The following is a 21,369-nucleotide window of genomic DNA, read 5'->3' as shown; positions in this document are numbered from 1 at the left end:
TTTTGTTGAAATCTGTACCACTGTATAAAAACGGTATTGGTTCAGACCAAAAATACAGCATTTTCTAATGAAAGGGCTAGAGATAATAAAAGAAAAGGGTGTATAAAAGGGAAAAGAAGAAGAAACGGTTACATTAACAGTTATAAAGTTATATTAACAAGAAAAATATATTGACATTTAGCACCTGATTATATGCCTTCAAAATACTGAAAGACAACAATGGATCATTGATAAAACTTACTCATACGGCCAAAAGTATTTCTCGACACAAAATAATAAAAGATGATATGGTTCCACAGCCAAACTCAGTCATCCACTTTGAAAAGTCGCAATTCCCAACTGAAACCAAACACAAAGTCTCCCAGACATTTCACTGCCATATCCTGAAATCCAGCCGTCGGAGGAAATTCAAGGAAAACAACCCCAACTCAGAATACAAGGAGCTTGTCCTTTGGAAAAAAATAAAGCACGTGGCTAGTGATTAGTAGTAAAAGAAAGCTAACTGGTGAAACTTTGCATCCCATGACCAACTATGAAAGCTGCAGAGTCATCATTTGCCTGGTGGAGTTAGCAGCTGTCTGTCTGTACTCCATTTCACTGAAAGGGAGAGAGCAAGAACACAGGAGCAATGAAGGCCAAAATCTGTTGCTGGGCTTCCGTTTCCACAGCTGGAGGCTGGGCACTTAACTATTCTATGTACAGCAGCCCAGTTTAGACACTCGAGTGGGCAGTGTTCAATTGCAGGGGTGCACAGTCTGACCATTAACAAGCCCCCAGCAGTTTCCCCTCACCTTGGCCTCACAGGCCAATCTGCTTCAAAGACACATTTCCTCCCGGCCCACAACTGTGGCTACCTTTGTTCACTATAACTTAATGGGACCAAAAAAAAAACCCAACAAACCCACAAAGACAATACATTATACAACCAGGGCCGGCCCTGTACAGCTAAAAGGCCATGAGGAAGAATGGGTCCAACTTGACATATGCTTAATTATGAAGCAACCAGACACATTTAACCTGAGATTCTCTCACCTGGATTAGAAAGGATTATTTTTTAAACGCGAGTGTCCTCACAGCTTGTATCTGCAAGCAGCTTTTTAATGCATTTCCAACGTCAACACGCTGGGGCACTGCACATTAACTCAAAAAGTAATGACATCTTAAAAAGTCTTTTATTGAGAAGGGAGGGAAACGGGGGAAAGGGTTGTCTGGATTTTTCAAAACAGAGTTATGAGACTTTGAAGACCTAAGGCTACGATATTTTCTAAAATCGGCTAACTAGTTTCATGGACTTCTACCAAAGGCGGGACCACAAATCGTGGACCCAGAACCCGGCCAAACACACTAAGTTACTCTGGCCCAAAGCAGGGAAAGTCCCTGAAGGGAGGAGGATGTTGTTTATTTTAATTCCGCTGCAGAATACGCCTGCTGGGCTAGAATCGGCCCCTTCCTCGTGGGGACATACGGTATCGCAGGCTCACTTACCGGGGCGCCGGCTCCCGTGGAAGCCGGGCCGGCCGCTGCGGCGTCCTCCTCGGGACTCTGGGGGGCTTCCTCGGGCCCCCGAGTCACGAGGATTCTGAAGTGCTGCTGCCCCGCGTTTTGATCCTGCCTGATCTTAAACGTGCAGCCCTGGCCCTGTGGTGACCTCTCGGCCACCGCCTCGGTCCTGTGGGCATCGGGAGCCACCCTGCGGCCCCGCGGGGGCGCCTCCGGGTCTGGGTGGCCGCGCTCCTCCGGGGGACTCCCGCGCTCAGCCCGGGGCTGCGTGGGGTACGAGCTGCTCCTCTCCAGCCGGATTCGGGGATACCTCACCAACCTGTCCCCCTTGGTGCCGGTGAAGCCGAAGTTGAAGTCGCCGCTCGGCGCGGGCCCGCCGCCACCGGCTGGCGGCTGCTGCAGCTGGAAGACAAAGCAGCGCTTCCCGGAGCTTCCAGAAGCATCTGGAACGTGCTGCAGGGACCAGCGCCTGGGCTCGGGCGCCGCCGCTGCGGGCCCAGCCTGGCCCTCGGCTCCCGAGGGCATCAGCTTCACCGGGCGCACATCGGCGCTAGACGCGCGGTGTTGGACGCGCACGGCCGGCAGCTCGGCCTCCTCGCGGCCGTCGGGGCCCGGCGCTCGGCGGCGGCCACACGTGCCGTTGAGCTGCGGGCCTGGAGCCCCGGGCCCCCCGGGAGGGGAGCCATCGCCGCCGCCGTCGTCGAGGCTCTTGGCCTCCGGGGGCTCCCCCGGCGGCTCCGTGCCCGCGTCGCCGTCGTCGGGGGCGCCGTCAGCCGCCTTGCGCTGCAGCGAGATCTGCACGGACGAGCTCCGCGTGGGCCGCGAGTCCACGGGGCCCAGCAGCTGCGGGATGAACATGGATGTGCTGCGCTTGAGCGCGCCCACGCCTCCCCGCAGGCCCGTGTCCTGCGCTCCGCTCGGGGCCAGCGCGACCGCGCCGCCCCGCCGCGGGAGCGTGTGGAATGCCATGAAAAAGTCGTCTTCTCCCTCCTGGTCTAGGATCTCCGACTCGGGGGCTGTGTTGCTGCGGCAGGAGCCAAAATGAAACCGAAGCCGATGGGCCATGGTGCCCAGAGGGCCAGGAAGGGACAGGGCGAGCGGCAACAACAGGCCTGGCGCTGCCAGCAGTCAAACCCCAAAGACACGAACTCCAAGGAAAAGCGTTCCATCTGCCAAAGCGTGAGCACTGCGGCACCAAGGGCGGCAGATAGCAGAAATAACCCAAGTGGCAAGCGGCATTCCAGGCATGATTGGATAAGAGCAGAAAGCTCTCATCCGCACTGTGACAGAGGGTAGGGTGGCCGGAACCACATGACCGCGGTCTCCCTCTCCAATGCCAGCTTCTGGACTTAGTGGAGTTTTCTTCCCCCTCTCGCTCTCATTTTTTTTTTTTAAACAGCAAGAGCCTGAAACAGCACCTTCCCAGCTGCTGCTTTTCCATCAGACAGGAGTGGCCCCAGCAGGGAGCTCTCACAGCTGACTAAGGCAGCAAACAGAGTCCGAGCCATGCGGCTATAAATCTCAGTGCAGCGCGCTCCCTGGACAGTTCTTTCCAAACCGAGCTGGGCACCCGGGCGCTGTCTCACCGATGCGAGAGAACTGGCACCCAAGGCAGAAGCACACAGAGGAACCCCCTTCCCATCGAACCCAACAGTGACAAGTGAAATTGCAGGGGCTGCAGGAAAGCCCTTTCAGGAGCAATCGGATGTTACGTGCCCCTCTTACGTATGATATCACCACACTACCACGATGGAATGCAAACTAATAAAACGTACTATAAATACGATTACACACCCCACAGAATGCGTGTCCCTTTAACGTTAAATAATTAGAACATGATCTACAAGTAACAAAATAGCTGAGTGGAGGGAGGAGGGCGAACAACTTACTGCCAGTTGGGGTCTGCCTCTGGCTACCACCACATGTTTTTTATTTGAAAGATGGGGAGGGCGGGGGACACAATCTCACACATAATATGATTCTCAGATACGGCAGTGCCAGAGGAAAGGAATCCAGCTGGAGAAGACATTCCCCCCTGTATGCCAGATAGCAGAAAAAACAACATCCCCCCACTCAAAAAAAAAAAAAGGGGGGGGGGAAAGACAGTTGAAGAAGTGTGTTGCTTGTGGCTTTTGTAATAAATTAACTTAAATACCATGCAGAAAAAAAGTCTGCCTGGAGCTGACTGTTTTCCAGTAAGAAGTCAGCAGTATCACCCCAGTTGGGTTACAAACAGAGAATCTTGTTTCTTTTGAAGGGCCAGAAAGGACCTAAGTAATAAAAGTGAAAGTCCATGTTCAAAAAACTGTCATCGGACTTGTAGCTAATTTGGATATATTCTGTGTGCTTTAAACATACTCTTTTCTGTGAGCCAGAAACATCAGTTATTTTAAAAAAGAGGTTTATTTAGGAGGGAATAAAAAAAAAATGATGGGGGGCAAAGGGGGAATACCAAGCTGCAAAGGGTGACAAAAGTTTATTTTAAAATCTGCAAAGCATGGCTCTGTCAGCAGCCCTGGAGTCCAGGGTGTGGAGGATTAACCCTGTGTTTACATGCATTCAGACCTGTTTTCTAAAGGCATGGGTTTTAAATGCCAAAAATGATCTCTATGAGAGAAATGGAAGCCAGTTTGTTTAACGCGAAAACTGCCAAGCACCACTACAGTCACGTACTGTCTTAGCCGGATTAATAGCCAACAAAGAAAAAGCCACCAGCAGCAGCATTCACTGCACAGTAACAACACTGCCGAGGGCCTGGGGCAAAGCTCGGTACATAAAGCACAATCTTTCAGATAAAGTTTGCATTCACGTGGGGTTTCTTAGAGCTTGGCATTCACTCAAAGCCCTTTTGGGCTTGAAACTCTAGTTTAGGGCTCATGGCAAGGCCATCTCCAGTCATTCTTTTAGATAATGGAAATGGAAAACAAAAATTTTTACAGTGTATTTCTTTTAGTAGAAGGAAAATAATGAGTTAGAATCCATCTGACAGGAGGCAATTTTTCCACAGTGTTGACCCTTTCTTCACCTTCAAGTGTTATTATACTCAATAAATGAGAAAGGAAGAATTAGTCTGTGGCTGCATGTATATCTCCAGGGACTTACTGTTACTCACTGAACGTTTGCTGAATTCAGTGTCTTCTGGATAAGAGATGGAGTGCCAAGAACTGTACTCTCAAGCAGAATTTCTCACTGGATTTAACAAGAAAATAACTTCACACACAGAGCAGAAGTGATTTAGCCATTCAGTACTACTAAGTGTCACCTAAGGTATAAAATGTCAAGCTCGATGCAAAGCCACAGAAAATCCACATATTTTAATAGAAAAAGCTATCAGGATGGTGGGCCAACATCTTTGATTTTCTAATTTGGAGAGTGATACCAGGCACAGGAGATCAAATATGCTCCCAAGTTCCATGCTAAGGGTTAAGGCTTGGCTGTTCTCCACCACTGGCTTCCCTGGTGGCTTAGCGGTAGAGACTCTGCCTGCCAATGTAGGAGATGTGGGTTTGACCCCTGGGTTCAGAAGATCCCCTGGAGAAGGAAATGGCAACCCACTCCAGTATTCGTGCCTGAGAAATCCCATGGACAGAAGAGCCTAGCAGGCTATAGTTCATGGGGCTGCAAAAGAGATGGATATGACTTGGCGACTGAACAACGACAAATTCACCACCACTGGCCCGAGACTTAAGAGACTAGCAGTTACATAATTACATAAGGGCTCTAGACCTCAGTGCTCTCATTTGCAAGGACAGGACATTAAATGAGATATTATAAGTCTCCTTCAGATCAAATATTCTATAAAACTCAAGCTATTCAAGTAGTTCCAGTTGAATTCTGCAAAAAGAAGGGTTCATAAGGACGTTTATTTTAAGCAAATAATATATGGTTAAACCTCTGTATCTATGTTCTACATTCATGGATTCAACCAACCGTGAATCAAAAATATTGAGGAAAGGGAGTAATTCCAACAAGTTCCAAAAAGTAAAACTTGAATTTGCCTCATACAGGCAACTATTTACATAGCATTTACACTGTATTGGGGTATCGTAAGTAATCTAGAGATAAATTTCAAGCATACAGGAGAATGCGTTTAGGTTATCTGCAAATATTACACCATTTTATATTAGAGACTTCAGGGTCTTTGGATTTTGGTATCTGCAGGAGTCACGGTACCAGGCTCCCCATGGAAACTGAGGGATGAGTGGACATTAAGTTTCAGGACATTGAGTTCAGGAACTCAAAAGCAGATTTGTGTACAACAACTACATTCACTTATAATGTAAGGTTCGCCAAAAAGTTTGTTCAGGTTTTTCCATAACATCTTACAGGAAAACCTGAACAAACTTTATGGTCAACTCAATACCACTTCTGAGAGTACATTAAAAGTTAGTATGTATCATGATAATATTCATTTTCATAGTTGCAAACCTTGTCTTGTGATTACTTGCTGTATACATTCTAGGGAGTTAATTCTGGCAAAGTACTTAAAGCCAGATTTGCTTCTGAAATTGCATTTCTAAAATGAAATCTAAGTTGTATCAGTTACATACCTGTGCACACACACAGAATACACAGCTACCTACCATCAATCTATATAAAATGTTATTTGCAGCAAACTGATGCCTCAGGCATATCTCTGGTTCTTTGAAGATACTTTCAATTAAAATACTTTTTAATTTTACCTATTAAATATATTACCTTTTTGCTGTATACTGTTAATTAGATTTTTGTTTTCCCAAAGAGATTTGATACTGAACGTGTCACAATCACGCAGGTTGCCTTATACATAAAAACCCTGGAAGGGTCATTTACATGAGTGATGGCCTTGATCATTATGAACATTCAGCTAGTAATGGGACAAAAATGGTCTTTTTGAGGGACATGTATACCGACAGAAGTACAACATAGATACAGATTCCTAAAGTACGGTGCTCTAAAATATTCAGTTTTTGTAAAAAAATGAAGCCAAAATTAAAGATTAGGACCCACTTACCAGTCTGTTTTCATCAAATACTTCAAACAGGAGTCTGTGATTAGATGGATTTACCTAATAAGGGACAGAAACAATATGTTTTAAATGGGCAGAAATAATTCCAAGGAATGAAGGAAGGGCCTGAAAGAATACAATACTTTATATAACGCACTCAGATCAGCTGCACAGTGTAAACAACCTGCTCTTCCATCAGACTTCTCTATTACTGACTTCTGTATTATTCCATGCCTAATATTTAGACACATCAGAAGAAAATGGCTTGAAGCGCTGCTTTTCTAACATAAGAAAGGATACTTCTAAATGGTTTTTAACAGTTCCTAAACCTCCCCTAAAAAGGCACCCTCATGCCTGTACACCAAGGCTACACCCTCATAAAGGTCTACGCCTGAGAAAATTTCTTAGGCAACGATCAAAAGTCATGAAGGAAATAGTAAAAGGCAGTATTCACCGCTGTGTGCACGCTTTTTAGGCACCATCTCCTTATTAAATAGCAAAACATATGTCCCATTTATTCTCAAAGCACCCTTGTGATGTATACAACTGTTGCTCCAATTTCACAAATGAGGAGTTGAGACCAGGAGGGTAAAGTAACTTGCCCAGGAGCCCACAGCTAGTATGCAGGGCAACCAGGAGCTCCACCAGGCCTGGCCCAAGTGTCTACAGAGCCCACGCTTGGAGCCATTAGAGAAAAGAGAAATAAAAGATAGCCCCTCTTCCAGCAATGGCAGGGTCAGTGTCAGAGCCCCTGGGCTTTTGGTGTCTTTTTGCTTCTTTCTGTCTCTTTCCCCAAACCTCACTGAAATAGCAGGAATCGTTCTTCAGACCCAAGTGTCAGGTGCAACACGTTCTCATTTCTATCACTGTACATAAATCCTGGAAACGACCTTCCTCAGGAAGGACTCCTCTCTCACTAGCAGAGCCCGTGGGGAGTGTGAATCCTCGGATGGCTTCTCCAGGGTCAGAAGGGCTGTCAGTGGCAGAGCTGGGGATGGGACCCAGGTCTCCCATCACTAAGCCTCAGCTGTCTCAGAAGGGAGAAGTGAAGGAAAGAACACGGCTTGTGCTCCTGACCCCTTGGCTTGCTCTTAACCTGGTGATGGAGCAAGCAGGTTGGCCGGGGGCGGGGCGGAGGGTGGGTAGTGTCTGTTTGAAAGCTCAGTGGACCAGTGAGTCCACACGCCGTGACAGGGGCTGGGATGCAGTAGGCACTCAAAAAAGGTCTGTTCAATGAACGGGACAAAGAAGTTGTTAAATGTGCCCCCCTCCCCCTGCCAAATCAAGTTTACGTATCTTTAGGACTAATATAACTTGAAAAATATCTTGAATGTACTAAAATTTTTAGAAATGTGGCCAAGGTGTTTAATTAATTTTTGTTTCCCGCAAACTGAAAGACGTCTAAGTAGTTTGGAGTATTACAAGTGGAAAGCTGTATCTGAGAGTGAGTTACGGGCCAATAACACCTATCTGCCTCCATTACATTTTCGGTCTTTAACAAAGTAATTTAAAAATGTATCTGGTAGTGAAACAGTGTACAAGCCCGTGTGTCCCTCAGTTTCAGTAGAGGCTAGACATAGGAGCTTACCAAGTATTCAAATATCAATGCCATATTTTAGCTCTGAACATAATAGAAAACAGATGTCATATATAGTGATCTATGTTCGGAGCACATAAAATATATAAAATACTGTTGTGACTGAAAGGAAGAAATCAGGACCATTATCATCAGTCTAATGGCAATATTGTGCTTTGGGAATCTATACCACTCAGAAGATCTTATCTAGAATACTTCTGGAGGTAGAGTATTTTTAATAACACAGCTATTCAGACAATTAAAATTAACTCATCTTGAAGAGAAAAAAACATACTTTCCATTAAATAACTGAGCAGCTTAATAGTTTCAAAATTTTAATACCAAAAAAAAAGCAATGACCACATAAACTCACTGAAAAGTAATTTCCATTAATTTACAGAATTCAGTCATTTCTACATGTAGCTCTTCTAGATATTAAATATAAAAGGTTGAGGAAATTTTACCTAATTTGGTGATATTTAAACTTCAGATGTAGTTTTATATTACACACATATGCTCACACTTAATATCTGAATTGTAAAAATTTTCTTTCCAAATTGGAACGTGATTAGTAAATTTCAGGCTTCTTTTTAATCATGCTGCTTCTATTGAGCTTATACCTCACTGAAACAATTAAGCTACTGTTTTAATTTTACTTTATTTTTTAAAGAAAAATTTGCATAGGAAAGCTAAACTTTGCTATTTGGATAACTTTCTTTTTGTTTCCCTCAAAGATCCCCAAATGAAACAAGTCCAGATTTTGTTACCACTAGTTATAGCTTTTAAAAATTTGGGATACACTAGAAAGCTACCCAACCTTTTCTCATCTTAAAAGGAATCTCAATAAAAATTTAGTAGCTGTAACTGAGTGAGTCTGTTGAGATAATATATCAATCTAGTTATCAATAACAATTATGATCCCTCACCCCAAGAAAAGAAAAACTTACTCTAAAATAAAATTCTTCATTCCACTTTGGGTTCAGCGTCTGGAAGAGAAATCATCTTGTAATTTCTTTTACAGTCTTTGGAACGTTAACAGTTACTGGTACAGTGCAGTCCACATATTTGCTTAAACTTTTTTTTTTTTTTCACTAAAAACATAGCTAAGAGATTTTCAAAATGGCAATTAAAGAAGCACTTAAGTTATCTGAGACTATTCTATACACCAAACTAGATGGGGAGGGGATGTGTGTATGAAACGGATAAGAAACCATAAATTTCATGCCATCAACCAGAAAGAATAATGTCAGACGCCTACAAAGAGCCATCACCATGAAAGTCAAGATATTCTTCAAGAAATTAACATTGATATAATTATTCAGTAAAGAAGAAATGGACTTTTTTCACTTCCCTCAACCTGCTACAAATCTGTTTTGGAGAATCATGAAGCAGGTGGCAGAAGGGTGACGGTATTCACTATTTACACAAATACTGAAATCTAAAGACTATTTTATAAAGAACAATATTGATGATCAGATTATATAACATGCAAAAACTGCCCGTTATAAACCGAAAGTGAACTCTTTCTCCCTAAATAACTAGGTTTACAAATATTCACCTACCGATGTACTTCAATCCTCTTCTCTGTCCATCCACACCCATCCATCCATCCACCCATCCATCCATCCACCCATCTATCTGCCTGGCAATCCACATAAACATACATCCTCTGGAAGACTACATATACACATGTGTTTGTGCATTTGGACAAGCATTATGCTCTGAAATGAACACATCTCTCAAAAACTGTATGTAAAAATGAGACTGAAAAATCACCCCCTCACCAAGGACTACAGAGATTTTTTAAGTTAGAATGATATTTGCCTTTATTCATCTATCTTTCTGTAAAAACTAGTGCAAGAAACAGCAAAATAATAACAACACAAAGCATCATAAAAAACAAGCATAGGATGTATACAACACTGAAATGGCATTAAAGAAAAAAAGAGTCAGCAATTTCGCCACCCACAGCTCAAGGGGGAAATCTAACCCTAAATAAAAGGGGCTCACGCTTCTAGTTCCGGATGGAGCCTGGGATGGAAATGAGTGAACGCGAGCAAGAGGGAGGAAGGGGAGAGGTGCTTGCAAGCTCGGGGCTGCGGGGGCTGCAGAGGGCCAGGAGACCCACTTCGGGGAGACGCGGAGGGGGAGAGGCAGAGGACAGGTGGGGTCGGGAGCAGACAGGTGAGGCCATAGAACGCGTGCAGTGCCAGGCACCCGCCCACGAGGAGCAGAGGATGATGCAAACGGTTCTTCAACACCCCGCGCCGCACAGAAATACTAACCGAGCCGGGCACACAGCGCAGCCCTCTCCCGTGGGGCGGAGGAGGGGGCCCTCGCCTCGGAAGGAAACGCGGTTCAGTGCCCCCCGATCGCGGCTCCGGTTCTCCGCTCCTTCTGAGTCCCGCGGGCAACCAGGTCCCCGGCTGCCTCCCCCGCCCAGCGACAGCGCCCAACAGGGAACAATGGCCTCCGTCCTTCTCAGGAATCCTCCCCACCCATCAAAATACCGGCCCCTGCTCTCCAAACTCTCCAGATTTTCAGGGCCAGTCGGAATGCCAGGTGGGAGACACGCTAGACTGCTGTCTCTTCCTTTCACAAAATGACCTGGCAACAGACCCCGGGCGTCTGCACAATAGCAGGAAGAGTTACCATTTTTTAAAAGCCCTCGCGCGCTCCAGGAATTGCTTATCACTGGATGTATTAGATTGTTTACCCCACAAAGATAGGAAAGGAAAAATAACGGGGATCCATAAACACTACTGAAGCACAGATAAGAACAGTACTTTTGGTAGAAAACATGCACCTTCAATAAATGCCCCGAATATTCTGGGGTATTTATTTATTTGGGGATAAATATATGATTTAACAGATACATATAAAAACATGAAGTAGATGTATTAAGATATAAGTATAGATATAAATCTATGTTCTAATGTATTTTATAGATGCATATAAAAACATGGAAATATGAATTAAGGTATAATTATGGAAACAAATCTAATGAGCTCATGCATGTAAAATTTAGAAAAGTGAGGCATACATACACACATACACATACAGTTTTATTGTTAATATTTTTTATTTGTTTCCATGTAGCTAAGCAAGTATTTTGCTTCCTTTGGTAATACCTGTTTTAAGCTAAACCATTCCCGTTGTTGCTACCAAATCCACAAGCCACTCCATTTCATTAAATATATTTTAAATGGCTTTAAATTTCTTTTCATAAACTAACGAGTCAACAAGAACAAATCCATGTTTTGCTTTATTCTTTGCAGGGAAAAAAACTGCTACTGGTAACAATGCTTCTTTGAATACTGCTTTTATAGTAAAAAATCCATCTGCCAATCCAGGAGATATAGGAGACCTGGGTCTGATCCCTAGGTTGGGAAGATCCCCTGGAGGAGGAAATGGCAACCCACTCCAGTATTCTTGCCTGGAGAATCTCCATGAACAGAGAAGCTTGGAGGGCTACAGAGTCCATGGGGTCATAAAGAATCAGACATGACTGACCATGCATGCACTTAACTAAAAGCCAAAGCCAGTGTCTTAGATTAATATTGAAAAGTTTGATCTCTGCTGAATTTATAGATTTCATACTAAGAGAGCTTTAAAATAAAAATACTGCCAGCTTAAAACAAAAACATCTACAAAGCTCAAAGACATAATTAAATCAGATTAAATTATGACTTAAATGATGTTTAATTAAGGATGGGCACTTACCTTTTTAATTGTTTTTGTTTGTACCAAAGCAAGTTCCCGATTCTCATCCGCTACGTACAGTGAAAGTTTCACGTATGGATCACTGCAAGAAAAAACAGGATTATACTTTTCAATTTAAGAATACAAAAAAGAAAGCAGCCATAACCTAACTGAAAATGCAAAAATGTCAGTTAGTGACCCAGTTTATGTAAATGTTACAAACTAAGCAGTAACATTTTCAGCATGCTTACCAGGGAAACATACTGAGAAAAGTTCCTGACCAAGGATGTTTATTTAAAACCAAAACTAACATGAAACTCGTATTCTAACTTTAAAGATCACCTTCTCTATTATTAAGTTAAAAGAATTAATTTGCTGTAGTTTCTTTTTTCTAAGCACATTCAGATTCTGGAAAGATTATAATTAAAATAATTAAAAATTATTAAAAGGCATATAAAATTTGTCCAGATTAGCAAAATCTAGCTCAAAAATTTAGTTTGCATCTTATTTTTATTCTGATTTCCATTATGTTGGTAAAAATTATTTTTCTTTCAGTGGAGGTAAAACAGGCATTGTTTATCTAAACCAACAAGTATCACCTTATAGAGTAAAAGACAGACACATATATAAAAAATTAAAGCCCAGTAAGTCAATAAGAGAGTTGCCCAAAGTTACAGACTGCAGTAAAGTCTTTTTTTTTTTTTCCAGTTAACTTTCTTTTTTTTTTTAATTTAATTTATTTGTAGTAAAGTCTTGATTAAATTTCAGGTTTCCTGACTACAAGTTCCAGAGTTCTAATCATTTCCTTGGGAAACTAAAAACTTTTAGCCAGAAAGTATACTGAAAGGATACTTAATGTGGATTATCTACTTAGAACTTGGTAAATCCACTCATCGTATGTTCTAGAGTTGCTCATACTAGGATAGCTCAAATCTAGTTAAGCTAAAAGAATCTGGGATCCAGGGTCTTCTGTTTCACACTTGGAATCCTTAAAATCATAGAAAGGGCCTTCATGTATTCAATCCCCAAATTTTCACACATCTAATTATCTATAGCCGATAATTTATTTTCTTCCAATTTGAGAATTATCCTTTAGTAGTTATACACTGCGGAGAAGGCAATGGCACCCCATTCCAGTACTCTTGCCTGGAGAATCCCATGGGTGGAGGAGCCTGGTGGGCTGCAGTCCATGGGGCCGCTAGGAGTCGGACACGACTGAGCGACTTCACTTTCACTTTTCACTTTCATGCATTGGAGAAGGAAATGGCAACCCTCTCCAGTGTTCTTGCCTGGAGAATCCCAGGGACGGGGGAGCCTGGTGGGCTGCAGTCCACGGGGTCACTACAGGTCGGACACGACTGAGCGACTTCACTTTCACTTTTTAGTTTCATGCATTGGAGAAGGACATGGCAACCCACTCCAGTATTCTTGCCTGGAGAATCCCAGGGACGGGGGAGCCTGGTGGGCTGCCGTCTATGGGGTCGCACAGAGTTGGACACAACTGAAGCATCTTAGCAGCAGCAGCAGTTATACACCGTGACTATTAACTCTTATTTTGCAACATCCAAGGTATTTCTAAAGATTATACGGAGCATTGTAAAATGCTAAAACATTGGTTTTTATTCTATAGCTCAATAAATAGGCTGTGAGGAAAGAGAAAGTGACAAAATGCAAAGTTTAGTACTAACAGAACTGTACTTGATATCCGAAAGACAGAAATCAAGAGTCAGTGAAAAATACTGTTGGTGTACGCCTGTAGTATTTATTGCTCATAAAACGCATCTTAGTGGAAGCTACAACACATCTCCTTAAACACAAAAAAACCCACAATAGAATTTGCTCTGTTATATTCTGAGTAGATATATATATATATATATATTTTAACATTCTGGTTTAGAAAAAGGTATTAGTTAACCCTCTGTCACTTATCCATAAACCATAGATACTTTTTCACTAAAGGACATCTGACCAGACACACCTACTCCTTCTGATCTGGACACACTCAGCCTCAGAATAAAGACGAATCAAGAGCCAGGATGTAATCTAGGTTTAAAGACCCCGAGACCATCTTCCTAATCAGAGTGATGGTCTGGGCGATGATCAGGAGATTATTTCTAGGGTCAGTGTTTCTCTGGCTTTAGCATATGAGAATTGCTGGGGAAAAGGGACAGTTTAAACACAAGAGTGCTTGGGCTCCAACCCCAAGACCCCACAAAGGTCTAGTAGGTCTGGGGTGGGATCAAAGAACTTGCGTTTCAAACAAACACCCAGTGATGCTGCTGCTCGGGATTCAGGAATCACACTCTGAGAACTACTGCTCCACATGGTATCTGAAAAGAGTATTTCCCAGCTATAGACACCAATTTTCTATTTCCAGCCACCAAGTTATTGCTAAAAAGAGCTCACGGCCTGCTATCTCTGTTATCTCAAGAACAGCTCCCAGTCTGCCACAGAGGTGCACACACGCTCACACACACACACAGTCCCACATTATGGAGAAGACCATGACCTCTGCTGACCGCTGTCTCTTCCCTCCATGCCCCTTGGCTTTCATGATTGCTGCCTGTTACATAACTGCTCTAAAGAGCCAGGCACTCACTCTGATGGGGCATCCACCTTCTTCCTCTAATCACCTCCTGACCTCAGTTTATGCCCCCTTGAAGAGTTCACAGTGAGGGACACATGCAGTTGAGGGTGTGGCCTCTGAGTCTGGGACAGTGTCCCCTAGCCGTGATGAGGAAGGCTTGTCTGCGTCTGTCTTGAGTGTGCATCCAGGCAGAGGCAGGTGCTGGGTGACTACCTGAAGGTCTGACCAGGAAACTTCCTGGAAGAGAATTCAGGGTGAAGAGAGAACCAAAGGCCAAGGTGTGGGAGCTAGAGAAAGGAGAGGAGGGTGCACGTTCAAGGGGAGGGAGCACAGGGCTTGGGTAGGCTGCTGGAAGGACAGGGGGTCCAAGAGCCTGGGGGTGGTGGGAGGGAAGCCCTGCCCAGGGGCTCTCCCTTTCCGATGGCACAGCTGCACCACCGCCATCAACACGTGTCTACAGAGACCACACTGCCGGCACGCTAGTGCTAGTGAGCTGGGGAACCGGTGGGCAACAGCGAGGACTGAATCATCAAAGGTCAACATGGACATTCATGCATAAAGAAGATACGGCACGTATACACAGTGGAATACTGCTCGGCCATAAAAACAAGAATGAAATGATGCCATCTGCAGCCAGCATGGATGCAGCTAGAGATTATCATACCAAATGAAGTCAAAAAAGGACAAATACCATATGCTACCACATATATGTGGAATCTAAGCTATGAGACAGAGTCAGCGACGTAGAGAATAGACCGGTGGCTGCCAAGGGTGGGGGTGGCGAGGGGTGGACTGGGAGCTTGGGATTAGCAGGCGCAAAGTGGCACATCCAGGATGGAGAAACAAGGTCCCACTGGGTAGCACCTATGGGTGCACATATATCCCTATAGAACCTATATTCCTATATACCTGTATTCCTATAGAATGTAGGAACTATAGTCAACATTCTGTGATAAACCAGGAGGGAAAATATGACAAAGAAGGTATGTATATATCTATTCTAGTTGTCATGTATGGATGTGAGAGTGGGACCATACAGAAGGCAGAGCACCGAAGAATTGATGCTTTTGAACTGTGATGCTGGATAAGACTCTTTGAGAGTTCCTTGGACAGCAAGGAGATCAAACCAGTCTATCCTAAAGGAGATCAACCCTGAATATTTATGAAGACTGATGCTGAAGCTGAAGCTCAAATACTTTGGTTCCCTGATACAAACAGCTAACTCATTGGAAAAAGACCCTGATGCTGGGAAAGATTGAAGGCCAAAGAAGAAGAGGGCAACAGAGGATGAGATGGTTGGATGGCATCACCGATTAAATGGACATGAACTTGGGCAAACTCTAGGAAATAGTGGAGAACAGGGAAGCCTGGTGTGCTGCAGTCCATGGGGTCACACAGAGTTGGACCTGACTGAGTGACTGAACGACAATACGCACACATGTATAAAATTGAGTCACTTGGTTGTACAGCAACACTTAACACATCATAAACCAACTATGGTGGTGGTGGTTTAGTTGCCAAGTCGTGTCCTACTCTTGCGACCCCATGCCAGGCTCCTCTGTCCATGGGATTCTCCAGGCAAGAATACTACTTCAATTAAAAAATTAAAACTTTCGTAAAAGATAGTTAAAAAAAAAAAAAAGATTCATGAATGGCCCTTAGTTCAGCTGAGTGAGGATAACACTTTCCCATTTCACCAAGGGGAAGGCTGGAGCAGAAAGGTGCGATACGGACAGGGCATCAAGCATCAGAGAATGAGCAGGGAGATGCCAGCGCAGCCTGAGCAGCCGTCAAATCCGCCTCAACTACGAGCACATGGAACCAGCACCACCATCCCCACTACCACCAGCCCAGCACCCAGCCGCCGTCAAGCATCCATCTGCACCTGACCAATACTCGTATGTAGCATCTCCTCCACTCCCACCATAAGCTTCTGAAGCTGGCACATGTTTCAGATGAGAAAATGAGAAAAATCAAGCAGCTTGTCCATGGTTAAAAAGGAAGGGAGGAGATGGGAAGGAACACAGGCATCTTTGCGCCAGGATCCAACCCTCTGAGTGCACGGATCCAGCCTTCCCGCAATATGCTACGCTGACCACCAACAGAGCTGCCTGAAGAAATGTTGAGGGGCAGGAGTTCTCAAAATTCTGCTGAGTTGGAAAACCTTATGTGCTGTAACTGCCATTATGACCTAATCTGTATCTTACTTATTTATTCATTTGGCTGCACCAGGTCCGAGTTGCAGCATGAGGGATCTTTAGTTGCAGCATTTGAACTCTTGGTTGGGGCACATGAAATCTATTTCCCTAACCAGGGATCGACCCCAAGCCCTCTGCATTGGGAGCTCAGAGTCTTAGCCACTGGACCACCAGGGGGCTGTTTTAGCTAGCTTATCTTATTTTCTTGTCCAACTCTGGTTGGGGGAACAACCAGACTTGGGCGGTGTCTTTACCTTTAAGGAAGATCACACTTTTGAGATCTTATCTCCTCAACACTCCAAATAACCAGCTGCGTGACCTTGAACAAGTCACTTGAGTGCTCTGAACTTCGATTTCCTATCTCCCAAATCAAGAGGCTTGGACTAAATCAGTGGTTTTCATACGACAGATGCAGCAGAGCCCTAGTTCTGTGCAACTATCTCAGGATAACTACAGGTTAGAATTTGCACCTTAATCTGTCTTATACATTGGTTTTTCATATTAGAATTTTTTTTGGCTGGGGTTCTATAACTTAAAAAATTAAAGCCACTGGACTGGTTAGAATATTCTGAACCTCAGAACAATTAGAACTTACTTTTCTTCTTTCACAGTAACAATAGCCCAGCCCATTTTAAGAAAATATGGACTGACTTCCTGAAGATAAACTAGGAAGAGAGAATAAAACTCTACTCTCTCCATCAGGGCATGAAAGGTGAAGTCCACAGCAGTGAGTATAAGAAACCACTCCTGATCATCACTTCAGTTCAGTTCAGTCCCTCAGTCATGTTCGACTCTTTGCAACCCCATGGACTATAGTACCCCAGGCCTCCCTGTCCATCACCAACTCCAGGAGTTTACTCAAACTCATGTCCATCAAGTCAGTGATGCCATCCAACCATCTCATCCTCTGTCGTCCCCTTCTCCTCCCACCTTCAATCGTTCCCAGCATCAGGGTCTTTTCAAATGAGTCAGTTCTTCGCATCAGGTGGCCAAAGTACTGGAGTTTCAGCTTCAGCATCAGTCTTTCCAGTGAACATTCAGGACCGATTTCCTGTAGGATGGACTGGTTGGATCTCCTTGCAGTCCAAGGGACTCTCAAGAGTCTTCTCCAACTCCACAGTTCAAAAGCATCAATTCTTTGGTGCTCAGCTTTCTTTATAGTCCAGCTCTAACATCCATACATGACCACTGGAAAAACCATAGCCTTGACTAGACGGACCTTTGTTGGCAAAGTGATATCTCTGCTTTTGAATATGCTGTCTGGGTTGGGCATCACTGGGGTGATATTTTATACATGTTACCCGCTTCTAACACCTTACGTACCAGGTATCGAGAACACATCACCTGGGCAACAAGCAAAAGAAAAGCATGAGGTGTGGGTGTGCCTGGGGTCAGGCTGAGGAGCAGCGAGCCTCGTCACCAGCTTCTCGTTCACTGTCTTCACCTCAGATGACCTTCATCTGAAGGTGATGCTCTGCGGGAGGGGTGGGAGGAAGACTCCAGCTCCCGAGACTTCTTCACACTGATCCACAGAGGCCCCCCGATAAAGGTGGCAGTTCCGGAAGAACCTACTGCCCTCTGAAGGATACTTATCAGACCCTTACTGTCTCCACACCTTTACTACAAAAGGTCAGCCAAATCCCGAGGCTGATGGTAGGTTATGCTCGAGGCTTCCCTCCCCCTCGCCGAGAACACCAGAAGGTCTAGGAAAGACACATAAAGAAGCGCGTCTGCACCTTCTCTTATGGGGAGTAGATATAGGGTACAGCTGTAAGGGTAGAGGGTTCTGGTTTTTTAATGTTACTTCCTATATACTGAAGATTTTTGTTGCTTTTATTAACCATTAATACATAATACTTTTACAATTAGTAAAAAAAAAAACAAAAAAAATCTGGAAGGGCATGGAGGGAAGTAGGCAAGACGACTGTGGGTCTCCTCCATTGGTGCGTCTTCATCGGTGCCTGTGACCATCTCCACTGGAGTCTCCAGTCTCAACTTCACCAACTCTCTAAGTGACCTTCAGACAGTCACTTAACGACTCTTAACTGCAGGTGGTTTGTCAATGAAATGGGAACAATTCCTAACTCAGAGTATCACTGTAAGGATCAGAGGATATTATGTACTAATATTAGTGCCCACTTCACCAAATACGCAGTATAAGCGCCCCATAAATGACAGCCGTAACCGTGATTCTGTTTTTCCCTCTTTCAAGACTTCTGAGGTTCTCTGTTGCTTCTTCGAAGCCCCTTGCTCCTGAGGTGATGGCGGATCTGACCTGACACGGATTACCTCATAGTATAAACTGGTGCCAAACACAGCACCTTAAGTACTCCGTGCCTCCTCGTGATTCATGCTTGTGGAAGCCCTAAGGGGATCTGGTGGAGATGAGCAAACTGGTCGTCTTATTTACAACAAAGCTCATTGCAGTTTACTCTTGACAACCAGTTACTGGTGTGCAGTACAGCTCGGGCCTGGCATTAACATTCCTCTCTACGAAGCTCGATGCTGTGTGGATTAGAGAAGACATTCTTTTTGTCAAACCTTTTGTTTTCTCTGCTGCGTACTGAAGCTATTGAGGTATTACCTTCTTCTTTTCAGCTCTTCCAAGGAGACAAACTGATATTAGGATTCAAATAGCATCCTAGTACTAACTGAGTAGGGCTTCCCTGCTGGCTCAGCAGTAAAGAATCTGCCTGCAATGCAGGACATGCTGGTTCAATCCCTGGGGCGTGAAGACCCACTGGAGAAGGAAATGGCAACCCACTCCAGTATTCTTGCCTGGCAAATCCCATGGAGAGAGGAGACTGGTAGGCTACAGTCCATGGGGTTGCAACACAGTCGGACATAACATCGAATAAACAACAATACAGTAACTGAGTACTTGCTGTATTCCAGACAAGGACACAGGCATCACAGATAGAAGACACTGGCCCATCTGAATGGGGCACAGAACCTGGCACACACTGTGCCAAGTACTCTGGCACTCAACACTTATAATATAAAGACTGCAGGGCTACAGGCCTGTTCTGATCTTAACCAGGTGCCAAGAATTCAGAGACGGGTCTCATTCTGCCTTCGTGGCCACTAAGCAAAAACAGCACACATGAGGTCATTTCTCAGGCAGAGGTGGAGATAAGACTTGCTGGGTTCCCCATTGCTCAACCTCCCGGGCCACACTCAACAAGGACAGTTAGGCCTGATGTGTCCCTAAAGAGGTGACCCCCCCCCCTCCATCTGAGTCACCCAAGTGCTCTATGATAAACCGCAGAGTGGAAAGGCGAGTCCTGTTGCACCGATTACTTGCTCATTTTTTGCAGACTGGTCTTTGATGAGACCGAGGTACTCTTTTCAAGGAGGCAGGGGAGTCGGGGGACTGGGGAAGAGAGGAGGGGGGAGCTGCCTCCACTGGCGAAGCGCTCTGGGGGTTAGGTTCAGGCTGCACCACCAGGCCAGAACGGCGGTGCCATGTCCGCCAGCTAGAAACCTCTCCTTCCGAGAGGCTGGACTATTACGAGAACAGTGAGAACAGGTTTCGTTTTTCAACCATGCCTCCTGTGGGAGCACTCCACCATCACCTGAAGGAAGCAATCATTCTTTCCCATAAAATGAAGTTGCTTAATATGCTGCCGGGACAGTATGTAAAAACATCCCGTCTTTGTTCCCTGTGAGCAAAGAGCTGAGTCTAACTTAGCATATTATGTAACACTGTAAGTCAAATTTATTTTGACTACCTGATGTATGATACACTAAAACTTAGCTAACCCAGAGAAAATTTCATTGGAAAACCTGTATTGCTGAAGGTTTCTGCATACCTTTCCACTTTTACTATCACAGTCAGTGTTACATAAGTTACTAGTATCTGTAATAAAGAAATAATGCAAGACACTCACAAACCAATAAGGAAAAATGTTAGCTAGAAACCGTGAGGTAATAAATCACATGAATATAGGCGATCATGTAAAAATGGAAGTTTTCGTCTAACAAGGGGCCACAGATTCAAAAGCTAACACTTTCTAAAAAGAGGCAGACATATTAATACTCTACTACTGCAAAAAAATTATCACAAGTTTTTCTAGAAAGCAATATGGCAGGAGGTATCAAACATTCAAAGAATTGGTGCCTTTGATTCAACACATCTATTTCTAAGGATTAATGCCAAAGAAATAATCAGAGATGTAGGCAAATATTTATCTGCAAAAGATACTCATTACAGCATCATATATAAGAAAAAATTAGAAGCAACTTTCCAGTCCAAGAAAGAAGTGATTAAATAAATTATGGTGTAATCATCTGCTAGAATATTATAAACCAGAAAATCGTCATTTCAAAGAATATTTTTCATTGGGAAAAAATAATCATAGTATAACATTAAGGAATACGCACGGTCTAAAACTGTGACTAATTCTATATATATGCAAAAGTAATTGAGAAAAATGGAGCTAAAGTTAGTCCTTCTTTCTAGATGACAACTTTATGAATTATGTTTATTTTCCTCTTTGTGGTTTTTATTTTTGCTAGATTTTCTACTGTGAGCAAGTACTACTTTGATAAGTACAAAAATTATGAAAATAACAATAATAGTTACATATGTGCTTCAACTATAATATACTCTTCAGCAAGGCATGAAACCTTGTAATTTCAAAGTTAGCCTACACCTTAATAAAAAAAACCCAAAGAGCTTCAGATGTTTTTTCCTACCCAGAAAATTGCCTTAAATGGGTGACTACTGAAGATTTTTGAAAGAAATATGCACATACCTTCCAACCCTTGACATTTACTGAAAGGCATGAATTACACTCTGAAATACATCACTTGTCAC

General features: G+C 43.9%; 1 protein-coding gene across 50 annotated transcripts in view; it reads right to left on the bottom strand.

Moving 5' to 3' along the window:
- NEDD4L (NEDD4 like E3 ubiquitin protein ligase) overlaps positions 1 to 21,369 on the bottom strand; it is a 375,462-nt gene that overhangs the window by 150,998 nt on the left and 203,095 nt on the right. For 29 of the 50 annotated variants that reach the window (XM_086373616.1, XM_086373612.1, XM_086373613.1 and 26 more), the window contains 3 exons: positions 11,787 to 11,868; positions 9,011 to 9,049; positions 6,494 to 6,547 (listed from right to left, as the gene is read on the bottom strand). In XM_086373616.1, the coding sequence (XP_086229742.1) occupies positions 6,494 to 6,547; positions 9,011 to 9,049; positions 11,787 to 11,868 (175 nt within the window). Of the gene's footprint in view, positions 1 to 241; positions 609 to 1,485; positions 2,848 to 6,493; positions 6,548 to 9,010; positions 9,050 to 10,348; positions 11,410 to 11,786; positions 11,869 to 21,369 lie in introns of those variants that run through there. The other 21 variants (XM_086373603.1, XM_086373607.1, XM_086373608.1 and 18 more) reach the window with 11 other exon arrangements.

This window comes from Bos grunniens, chromosome 24 (genome assembly GCF_055505025.1).
Source record: "Bos grunniens cultivar Pamir isolate PY7600 chromosome 24, Bosgru_T2T1.0, whole genome shotgun sequence".
NCBI lineage: Eukaryota > Metazoa > Chordata > Mammalia > Artiodactyla > Bovidae > Bos > Bos grunniens.
The sequence above is the reverse complement of the archived record's forward strand: the minus strand, read 5'-3'. Positions and strand labels throughout refer to the sequence as shown.